Here is a 12,077-nt window from a genome sequence, read left to right as displayed (position 1 = left end):
TTAAAGTGCTCAACATCTTTAGCCATCAGGTAAATGCAAACCAAAACAACTCTGAGATACCATCTTGCTCCTGTCAGATTGACTAAAATCAAAAACACCAAAGCCAGTTTATGCTGGAGAGGATGTAGAGAGAAAGGGGAACACTCCTTCACTGCTGGTACAGCTGCTTGGAAATCAGTATGGCTGCTCCTTAGAAAAATAGGAATCAGTCTACCTCAAGATCCAGCAATTCCACTTTTGGTATCTCTTATTGGAACAGTTGGCAGAATAAGCTAAGTCATGTCCCTAATCATCTTTACTAACTGTTCTAACCACCCATATCTTTTAAGCTAACTCAGAAAATCTAATTAAATCATAGACATAAGCAATCATCATTTCTCTTATAAAAATCATCATTTTATATGTAAGTAAGTTGCCTAGTGAGGAGTGGGGTTTTCCTAAGAAACAGTCACACTGTGCTAGATACCATGGGATTCCATCATACAGTAATCACAGCATGCTTCATATAGCAGGAACACAGCGGGAGAAAGGGGGATTCACTCCAAGGCTTACACTTGGAGCTGGAAAAGGAATGGGAGCTTCTCTGGGAATCAGTGCCTGAACCTGACTAACATTAGTCACAGAAGCAGAGGATCTGGTGTTTGTGATCAGAGCTGAAGGTTCAGGGAGTTCCCTCGGGCAGTGTGCATGCCTTGGGAGGAAGGGGCCATTTGAAGGAAGGAGAGAGGAGACTGGCACTGGAAATTCTGGTGAAATGAAGCAATGGGAAGTATTTTGTGACACAGCTGGGGAAAAGCTTCACTGTGTGGACAATTCAGTGAGCAAAGTTCGTCACCTTTTTACAGAGAAACTCCATTGATGTGTTTCTGGCTCTAGTTCTTTGTGAAACGGTCTAACCGTGTGGCCCTGGCTGGCCTGGCACTTGATATTGAGACCGGGCTGGCCTTGAACAGGAGCAGCCTGCCTCTGCAAAGTACTAGGGCCGCTTTTCAGAGCTTGCACTTCATTTTGGCCTTCATGATAAGGGAAGCAGAAATACGGTTAGAGGTTCATAGCACAAACAGAAATGTTCTAACTCTGACAGTAAGGTGTTGGGATTGCTCGGCCAAGCACTGGTCACCTTAATTCAAGTGACCTTAATTCAAGCTCAGCTGAACTCTGCCCTTCTCACACCTGTGTGTTACTGTCAGGTGCCTGAGCAGTAGAGCAGGCTGCACATATGCAGCTCTTTTATCTGTTTTTGGCACTCTGCCTTATTTGTTATTTTAGGGTTCTCTCTCTTCAAAGTATAACTTAAGCTAATATTCATATGTGAACATTATTCTCAAATAGTTTTGATAAGAAATGTGGCTATGAACTTGGTTAAATTTAGAAAGGGTTATAATGAAGGAGTGGACATATCTGTTCTAATAGAACAAGCCAAGAAGGGGGTGTATTTTCCCTCATAGATAATCTAGAAATCAAAGAGATTTGGTATTTGAATTATATGTCCATTTGAATTTTAACATAATCACTTAATTAGACCACATTTTAAAGGAAAACCTATTACCTGCTGAAAATGCACTCAGCTAAAATTCAGAACACTTTTCTTTTATTCTAAACTAGCTATAGAAATGGCTGGAGTGACTTCATTCACAGATGGCACTTATCACATGACACTCTTAGAACATCTCTGTAGCCATGGCATCACTTCTAGCTTTAGCTAAGGCTCTGAGAGAAAATACTCTCATTCTCATCTCGCCGAGTTTTGAGGATGGCACGTCTGATCCTGGTGGGGGCTCAGGAACAGATGTAGCCAAGCTTCTTGGCACTCAGTCCTACTTAAGTAGGGCTCTGTCATGACAATGGCTAAATTAGTAGGTTCCCTTGGAGATTGAGAAAGTGTGCGCCACTCTGGTTCATTGATAATATAGTCTGAACCATATCTCTCTCTGCGAAGTTTGGAAAGATCTTGCATTTAGTGTTTTTATCTACTTCAACAAACATTAATTGAACATTCATTATTTGGCAAATAATTGTCTACGTAGTAAATTCCAGGGCTGCAGAAACAGATGCTCTCTGATCACTCCTCTTGGAGAATTTATAGTCTGGTTAGGACAGCAGACTCTCTAGTAACATTTTAGTATAGTGATTTTATAACACTGTGGCTAAAAGATGAATGGCTTTGGTAAAAAGCATTGGTTCAGTGACAAATAAGAATGAAATAGGCACAAGAAATATCTCAGGGGTGGGACGATAGATGTTGCTATGTGATAAACTAAGGTGAGTTAGAGGGCTGTCCTGGAATATTAACCATGTGAAGGTGTGTTACATTTGTTAATGATGCATTTATTTGATGATATAAGGTGTGTTACATTTGTTTGCGAGGTATTTGTTTAATTATGTAATGTTGTGTTACATTTGTTTCATCTGGCCTGCCTAAGGTGGCACCTGATTGGTCTAGTAAAAAGCCAAATGGCCAATAGCTAGGCAGAAGAGGGAAAGGGATAGGCTGGGCTGGCAGGCAGAGAGAATGAGTAGGATGAGAAATCTAGGCTTGAGAGAGAAGAGGAGACAACAAGGGAGAAAGAGGGAGATGCCTTGGACCATCGAGGCAGCTGCCAGCTAGCAAAAACAGAGTAAGGCAGGGGAAAAATGATAAAAGCCCCAAGGCAAAACATAGACGAAGAGAAAGAGGTTAAGTTAAAGAAAAAAGAAAAAAAAAAGTCGCCAGAAACAAGCATAAGCTAAGGCCGAGCATTCATAACTAGTAAGTCATGATTGGGAGCTGGTTGGTGGCCTAAAGAAAAAAGCCTGGTACAGAGGACTGAGCAAAAGTGAGAGTTCTAGGGAATGATTGAGAGAGTGAGTTGGTGGATGGAGAGATGCTGTCAGTTAATATGAGAAAGTAGAGAAGGGAAATGTTTGCGAGGAGAGTAGACAGCTTTTTTTAACAGGGGAATCTTTCTGACCTTGAGGTTTCTAGGTGGGTTTGTCCAGTGGTTTTAAGTTGTAGATCTATTTTTTACTAACATTTCTAGAGATATTTTGATATTAAAGATAAATTGTTGGGGCCTACTTGCAGGTGCAGGGTATGTGGTAGAGCCTGGCTAATGAGGTTTCTGGCAGGAGATACCCAGACAGTGAATTGGGTTTGCCTTCTTAGGATACCATGACTGTCCTTACTGAGCTCTGGGGACCTTTTGCCCGTGTCAGGAGAGCATTCAGAGAAAAAGCGAAAAATTAGCTGCTTGAGAATCATTACTGTTAGCTGAATTCATGGAGCTGCATTAAATAAGCTCTGGGGGCAAGTAGGAAGAGAAAAACTGGATACTGAATCCTGAAAACATCATCATTTAAGGACTAAAGTGAGAAGTCGGGAGTGTTGGGGAAAAAGCTGAGAAGTCAGTTAATAAATTGTGTTTAGTTGAGAAATTATGGAGCCAGCTGTGAGGTTGGTAAAAGGTAAATGCATTTAGTTGTTTGCAGTAGATCCAGTATTATCTGCTAAAGACCAGGATACAAGCTTTTTGGATTGTGGGATTTTACTGATGAAATTGAGGATGGAGAGACTGTAGGCGATGGAGGTCCCGTGGCTGTCCATGTTTGTCTAAGGTGCATGTTAGATATCCACATGGAGATGTCAAAGGGCTGTGGCAGGCACAGTCAGCCTTTCATAAATTGGAAAAAAGAAAAACCAGGAGTTGTGAAAATAGATGATTTGTAAAATTATATATCTGGATAAAAGGGCTATTTTTTTTAATATTAAAGGAAATAGCCAATGGTGGTAGCACATACATTAAAACCCAGCATTTGGGAGGCAGAGACAGGCAAATCTGAGTTCCAGGCCAGCCTGGTCTACAGAGTGAGTTTCAAGACAGCCAGGGCTACACAGAGAAACCCTGTTTTGAAAAACAAAACAAAACAAAACAAAAAAAAAAAAAAAGGGGGGGGGAACATAAGTACACTTAGAAACATCAAATTTAAAAAGATCTTATTCCGTGATTTTGGTATCTAAACATCACCTTATCACTTTCTCACATTAACAGATGTCAGCTTTGTACTTTTTAAATCTGGGATTAATGAATGTTTTTGATGTCTTTCTTTTACTCTCCAACCTACTCTGTATTTTTTTTTTTTTTTTGCATGGGTTTGAACACATTAATAATAAACTCGGAGTTAACCAATAATGCATTGGTGTCAAATTAGGCTAAGGAATCCAGTTGATGTCATTTAATCAAGAGCAAGCCCGGATTTGAATTAACTTCTCTCTATTGTCTTTCGGTCTGTTGTATGAGTCTGAATCTGTGCCTACCTCAATGCTGTCTTATGACCCTGTGTCTGTGTGTGCCCTTGTCTGTCTCTAACAAAGAATTTTGTGCTCTTATTGAACAGTACAGGAAAGCATCTCATCAGAGGAGGAATGAAGGGTATTTTCCGTAATCTTGCACAGAGTTTTTCTAGGGACATAAGTCATTGACTCCAGCTGACCTCGGTGCACTCAGATAAGAGCCTAACAGACATCACTGTGAACAGACTTTATCAACCTATATCCATGTTCTATGCAACGTTCATGGTGGATATTCATTTTACAAGGCCCTTCTCAGCCTATTTTCTATTTCCAGCAGATGGTTATAGCACTTGTTCGAACACATGTGCATTATCCTGGGCCAGGGATATAGAAGAGTACATAATTTAGGGTTATATGTATAGCTTAGGTTGTAGAAGTTAATTATGTAGGCGATCCAAGGCAAGTAAGGTTGGTTGTCCTCTTAAAGGCAGGTTAAGACAGGCTGAGTACAAAGTGACTTCAGAGTGTCCATGAACACCTGACTGTGGATCAGCAAGAGTTACAGCCCCTTAGAGCATATGAGATGTCTTTACCATAAAGTATACCATCTCTTTCAGTTGCTAACTTTTATTAAATGGTCCTGCCTTAAAATGTAGTGATTGAGAAAATTAAGGAGAACTTTGAAATTAGACTGAGAAGGAAGGAGGCGGTAAGGAGATTCTGAGTTTGTGAAATTGGCAGTGGTTTCTGGATTTGCCAAGAGCAGTAGTCATAAGAGCACCAAGGAGGCAATAATAAAAGTATGTTTGGTGAGCTGATGCAAAAGATGGTAGGCCGCTGCTGCCATGATGTAAATACAAGAAATGTCTGTCTCTTCTGACAGGAACAGACACACATCTTTATAAGAACACAGGCCAAAATTTGTGGGGTACATGGGCTGTACAGCTTGGTAAGGAGAGGAGACTTCTGGGGTATCACTGCTCTGGAGTGATGTAAGAACATCCCGTTACTCTGAGCTATACAAAGATGGAATCGTCATAATTTGCAGTGGGAAAGATTTCTCGTATCTTTCTATCACTCAAGGTAGAACTTCTTTTTATTGATAGATCAGGAAAAGAAGATTTTGATGAAAATAGACGAGTTGTTTTTTAAAGGTTTATTTTTATTTTAGGTTTATGAAGCTTTTGCTTGCACGTATGACCGTGCACCACATGCATGCCTGGTATCTGTAGAGACCAGGAAATGGCACTGTATCCCCTGGAACTGGAATTAGAGGTGGTTGTTAGCTGCCATGTGGGTCCTCCCCGTCCCATTTTGAGGATGAAAATATTCCATTTCCATTTAACCACGGACTGTGGCCCCATGTGGGGATCTGGAGATTGTGGAGTATGAATCAAATAGACAAGTGGTATTTTCCCAAATGGCTAGTGTTCTCCTAAGGTCTATGTATCTGAAGGCTCTGTTGTGAGAGCAGAGTGCCAGCTAAATTGCCTCCTGAGATCCACTGGATGAGCGCCCACTGTTGGCTCCTTGGGAGGGTAGCAGTAGTTTGAGTAGCTACTGACCGAAAAAGAGCCCCACAGGAACAGGGCCACATACTTGGCTAATGAACAAGATCTCAAGAATTTCTCTTCATGCTCCACAGCCTAGAAAGAGGAAGAGAGTGGATCATTTAGTGCAGTAGTTCTCAACCTTCCTAATGCTGTGACCTTTTAACGCAGTTCATCATGTTGTGGTGATCCCCAAGCATAAAATTTTTGTTGTTACTTCCTAACTAATTTTATACTGTTATGAATCTTAATGTAAACATCTGTGTTTTCCAATGGTCGTAGGTGACCCCTATGAAAGGGATGTTTGACCCCCATGGGTCAATTGAGAACTGCTGATTTAGTGCCAGGATTGGATGTTAGAGGATGAATATGGTTGCCTTATAGACTAACATCAGTGCGATATATTTTATTACAAACCACAGTGCAGTTAATAGACTCCTAGAGAAAGTATACCAGAAAATGGTATTTCTATTTAAGTGAAATTCAGAGTTCATAGAAAAATCATGACGTGTTATGTCAATCATCCCTTTCTAAGGTGAAATGAATCATGTCTCTCATTTTCCAGAATTGCCTTTCAGATGAGCAGTCCTGTAAGTGGCAGTTCGCCTTGCAAGGTGAGCTTCCCTGCTATCTGAAGTGTAATCTAGCCTCCTGTTCTTACTCTACTGAAACATTTCACCTAGTGTTACCTACGAGGGTATAACCAGTACAGCAGATGGTTGAGTACAGTTGTGTTCACATCTGGAATATGCGTGCTCTGACTTAAACTTTATCAACTTAAAAAATGCCCTATGGCTGGGTAAACACATCTTGAATTTCACCTATTTGTTTCCTGGAGACTAACAGCTGTCTGGTCTGATTCAGATGGATTTCAGTCCTTGCCTGTGCCTTGCTCCTCTCCATTGACTCTCCCTGAAATGGTGTCATTCTCTATGAAACTCATCCCTGTTGTTAGAGTACGGAAAGCAGTTTTCATCACGTTGTGTGCTGTGTGGATTATGTAAAGTGTTGGACTTCAATTTTTATGGTAGCACAAATAGATAATTTTTTTCCTTAGGTTCCTGGAAAGGAATGATTGCCTGTGGGGTTTAAATCTCCAGAAGGAAGGCTCTGGCTGAGGTGTGTGTTCGAACATAGTTTTCTTCTGAAAACTATTCTGGGCATGTATCGTGCTTCTCAATATCAGATGGTTGTTCATCCATTGATTGCATCTCTCTCATTGTAGTGATAGTGTTCTGCAATGATTACAAGGTTTCTCTGTATTTAAAAAAAGAAACTTTTCATATTGAACATGCTTTAAGTGTGGGTTTTAATTAACTTTCAATTAGTATTTGTTTTCAATGTATCTGTTCTCTGAATGCATTCTTACTGTAGTAGCTGGTGTGAGGAGATGCAGTCAGTGTTAGGATGTTAATAGTTGGCTTACATTAAGAAACAACCAATGGTTCTGGCCTTTTGAGCCCAATTCCACAAGATTGAGAACTATACGGTGCAGATGGTACCCTGCCAGATGCGGTGCAAGACTGATTGCTCTAATTTTTTTAGTTGTGCTATCTACACAAAGGGGCTGCTGAATGGTGTCTGAGCTCTGTGTCCTAGGTTTAGGGAACACTAGCTTTGTGCCAGTTTCAGTGGTCCTCGAACGCAAGCCTGTCTCACTTCAGTGTCCTCTTGAGGTGAATCATCCCTTCCCAGCAGATTGTAACGTATTATCAAGAAGTGTGGATTCCGAACTTGAACGTTTCCATTGTGTTAGTAGACCTTTAGCGACTATTTTTATATCACCTTTAGTTATTGTTTAAGTGGGATGGTATTAGTAGAAAGCAAAATAGTCTCATTAACTTCAAGCCTTTGCTTGTATAAATAATACAGAATGGTTTCAGTTCTAATTAGATAGAATTTTGGATACTTGACATTCATTCTGAAATGAAAGATAAATTACATTTTTTTTCTGGTAACTTACAGCGCTTTGAGCTCCAAGGTTCTGGAAACTCCCTGCTTCCCAAAGAAATTGTAAGAGTGGAGAGGACAACTGGCAACCACGTCTCCCAGGCTCACGTGACAATCCAAGTGGCAGGAAAAGAGGTGACCATTAAGGTACTTCATCACAGTTTATTCACCCTTAATCTGTCTCGTTCTGGCCACTTCTGTGGCTTAAGTTAGGCTTTGGATCTACCACTCCTCTGGAGATCCACCAATGTGGCTACATCTGTACCCAGGTCTGTGTGCTCCTAGGTGGGAAAAGTTCAGGAAATGGGGAAAACCTTCCTTCACTAATCACGTGTTGGTTAAAGGAAATGTTTTGTGCATGAGTTTTTGCTAAGGAATAGTGCTTCCAAATGAATACCCTCTAGCAAAAGGAAAACCAGTTTTCTCCAAAGGAGTGCCACTGAGTACAACAACCACTCTCCAGGACAGGCCCCATGCCCAGAAGGAGTTGGCAAACACAAAACAAACCCATGGTGTGTGTTTGTTTCTTTTGTGGGCTTTTTTGTTTGCTTTGGCATTTTGGTATTTTTGTTTGTTTGTTAGAGAGAGAAAAAACAAAGTTGGGTGGGAAGTGGGTGGGGAGGATCTGGGAGAAGTTGGAGAAGGTGCTGAAAACATATTGTATGGGAAAAATAATAAACATGGAGGAAAAAGAAATGGTGTTTTTAAACCGTTTCCTCAGTAGAGAATCTTGTATTCATGACCAGCCTTTCCCAGCTGCAGGAATCACTTTGGACAGAAGCTGTGCTGTTAGGCAGTGCTTAGAGAGGGAGGGGGTGTGTGTGGTCTGTTTTGCCCTTCTATTCTAGCCCTGTTTTAAGGGCTCCAGAAACCAGCAAACCCAGCTGGACAATCCTAAATGTCAGAACAAATGCTTGCCTTTTTATGTGTGATGAAGCGTGATTCTATTATAACAATTTGTTTTAATATGGATATTAATATTTATTCATGTAGCTATACTTAATGCACTCCTTAAACTAAATGTCAGTTATGTCTATCATGAGCCAGACTGTCTGTTAATTAGACTTAGTATGTATTTCTTGTATACTATATAGTCTCCTTACATATACTATCCCCTTTAAGTTGCCCAGTAGTTCTGGAGGTTACTATTTTATTATAGCTTAACTAGCTGAGCTGTACAGTGACTCCTTTCTTTATCCATGTTTACTAGTCAGGGAGTGGCCTGCTGTGATTTCTAGATAGGCACAGTTGCCACTGTATGCCGGTGCTTGGTTCAGATGGATGTCCTTTCATGATCTGAGTTAGAGGCAGAAGACTAAGGACTGCAGTAGTGCGAGAGATGAAAATCATGCCAGGAGGTAAAGGGGACGCTTCTAAGAGGAGACCCAGGCTAAGTCTGAAAAAAATAGCATAGGAGTATTCTAGTAGCCTAGGAGTTTTAATGAAGTGTCTGGAGTTAAAAGAGATGAGCCAGCTGCCATAATCTGTTACACTTGATACTGGCTCCATAAGTTCATTCCAGTTGACTTTCTATGTTAGTACCAAGACGATCTCCTGTAAATGCAGGTCTGATACTGACACTTCATAACCACCAATCCTTTAGAGTTCATGTTGTATCCAGTCCAGCTACGTCCACAGTTCTCCACACAGCATGGGCCCCAGAAGGCCAACAAAGAGAAGGCTACCTCACCCATACATGTAGGATCTAAAATGTGGCTGTCGTGGTAATTGAGTTGAATAGTGATTACCAGAGGCCAGGAGAGTAAGGGCAAGAAAGGGACAGAGTTGGTCTGTGGGTACAAAGTCACAGTTAACTAGGAAAAAGAAGCTCCTGTGTATAATTGTGTATAGTTGAGTAACTGCAGATAGGGCTAAAGCATTCTACATTGCAAATAGCTAGGGCAAAGAAGTTTAAAGTGAGTTTAAAGAGCCGTGTGATGGTGTACACCTTTAACTCCGCACGTGGAAATAGAGGTTAAAGCATCATGAGTTTGAGGCCAACTTGGGCAATGTATGGAGACTGTCTCACAAACAAAGGCAAAACCAAACCAAAAGAAATGAGAAGTTGCCAGGCAGTGGTTGCCCACACCTTTAATCCCAACATTTGGGAGGCAGAGGCAGATGGGTCTCAGTGAGTACAGCCTGGCCTACAAAGGTGAGTTCCAGGACAGCTAGGATTGTTACACAAAGAAACTGTCTCAAAAAAAAAAAAAAAAAAAAAAAAAAAAAGTTCTAGAAGAGGCAGGCTTTATTTATGTTTATGTGTATGTGTATATGCATTGTGTAATGTTTAAGTCAGGTCATCATAGGTTTAATATGTTTGTGTGTATATACACCATGTAATGTTCAAGTCCATCTTGGTATAAAGACCCTGCAAGTTCATTGCTTTCTGCCCTTTCAGTTAGCCGTTTTTGTTGGTACCAGACAATCTTTTCTAAACGTTACCCAACATACACATAATACAGAAACATCACATAGTAATCTACTCATAACACGTGATTTTTAAGTTTATGTGTGAGTTAAAAATAAATTTAATTTCAGAAGCTTCCCTAGAGGGGTAAAAGGGATAGCTCAGCAGTTCAGAGTGCTTGCTGCTGTTGTAGAGGACCGAGTTCAAGTCCCATTACTAGCGTCAGGAGGCTCACAAGCAACGACCTCTAACTCCAGGGGATCAGGGGTTCTCTTTTGGTATCTGCAGGGTCCCTCACACATATGGTAAAGACTTACACAGACATATGTAAGTGAAAAATCTTAAATGGCCCTAGAAAATAAGAGACATTAAGGTCCAAAACCCATTGAGTCTGGGGGGGGTGGGCGACTGCAAAGCAAAAGCAGGCGACTGGGAGGAAAGAGTCTCACTGATACATACATTAGAGTGGTAACTAGGAAGAGTGGAGAGGACCTGTGGGTCTGGCATCTAGGAAAGAGGTGGTCATTGGTAAGATGCCAGTGTGGTAACTTTGAATTTTGTTCTTATAATTGAAGTTTAAGTAAAAGTAATGTTAGGCTCACTACTATTTGTTTTTAATGACAAATTAGAAAGAACATGAAAATGACATGCTCCAAACACATTTGATGGTATGAAACTTAAAGTTTAGAGGAATAATTGATACAGAGATTTTACAAGGATGGTTAGGTTGGAATGGAAAGACAGTTGCATAGAGTTGATAAGCGGGAAATCAATAAGGGACTTTTAAGTGGAAATTATGTGCTTCCCATTACTAATATTTTGAGGAAAACATGCATTTATATTTTTTAACCTCTTTAAAATGACAGGTGCCAGCTGGGACTAGAGCAATAAATCAGCCTTTTGCACCTGACCATTTCATTCAGACTCCAAGTCACAAGCAGTTACTGGCTGAAATGATGCAGTCTCACATGGTGAAGGATTTATGTGTGATCGGAGGAAAGGTAAGAATGGCAGCTTTGGTGTAAGCCTGTGCATGCCAGCTGTGAGGGTGTGGGCTTAGCCCTTTCCTTACACATTGGTGTTTCTGTTTGTAGGGTTGTGGGAAAACGGTCATCGCTAAGAACTTTGCTGATATCTTAGGATACAACATAGAACCCATCATGCTCTATCAGGTATGTCATTGCTTTTCTCAAACTTGTCCTGGAAACAGACATGCTCAGCCCATCAGTGCTTCTGACCTTGAAGCTTGAACTTTTTATAACTGAAATAGCATTTAAATTAGAGAGCAGTTACATTTGTTTGCAATTTGTGATAGTACATTCTAGACCATCTGGTGTGCACACCAAACCAGGATCTGTTTTTCACTAGAGATTCGTTTTTATGGACATACACCCTCTGTACACCCTGAACATGTTTGTTAATACTTTTTGGAAAGCTAAAAATTGAGTATTCTCTGATGTTGAATTTTATCTTCTGAACATGACATGGTGTAGTTGTCTTGAAATTGAAGCAGCTGGGATTATCTGCAAGAGGCCCTCTCAAGGTTGGACTCATTAACGTTCCCTTGTGGAGACAAGGGAAGGCTCACAAACACCTTGAGAGCACATCCATCCTCCCTCCCCCCAGATATACCAGATAGGTATTTACAGTTCCTGGTCTTGGAGACATTTTCTTTGGTGTTGTAGCTTCCCAAAAGTAAGTTGCCATGGTTTATAGCGAACCCCTCACTCATGTTCATGTAAGAAAATCCAATTGCTTATCATGCTTTGGTCTGATGTTGGTTCCCTATCTGGGGTGAGTAGACAGTTGGTCACACACCTCTACAGAAAGAGGTAATGGAAATACATTATTACATTATTTTACTAGACCTACTATGTAACATTTTTGCTGCTTTGCC

General features: G+C 40.7%; 1 protein-coding gene across 1 annotated transcript in view; it reads left to right on the top strand.

Annotated features, from left to right (window-relative positions):
* The window catches only part of Vwa8 (von Willebrand factor A domain containing 8), a 296,436-nt gene that overhangs the window by 86,036 nt on the left and 198,323 nt on the right, over positions 1–12,077 (top strand). The window contains exons 10-12 of the mRNA XM_051195337.1: positions 7,786–7,917; positions 11,047–11,181; positions 11,275–11,352. Coding sequence (XP_051051294.1) covers positions 7,786–7,917; positions 11,047–11,181; positions 11,275–11,352 — 345 coding nt within the window. The remainder of the gene's footprint in view (positions 1–7,785; positions 7,918–11,046; positions 11,182–11,274; positions 11,353–12,077) is intronic.

This window comes from Phodopus roborovskii, unplaced genomic scaffold (assembly GCF_943737965.1).
Source record: "Phodopus roborovskii unplaced genomic scaffold, PHOROB, whole genome shotgun sequence".
Taxonomy (NCBI): Eukaryota; Metazoa; Chordata; class Mammalia; order Rodentia; family Cricetidae; genus Phodopus; species Phodopus roborovskii.
The sequence above is the reverse complement of the archived record's forward strand: the minus strand, read 5'-3'. Positions and strand labels throughout refer to the sequence as shown.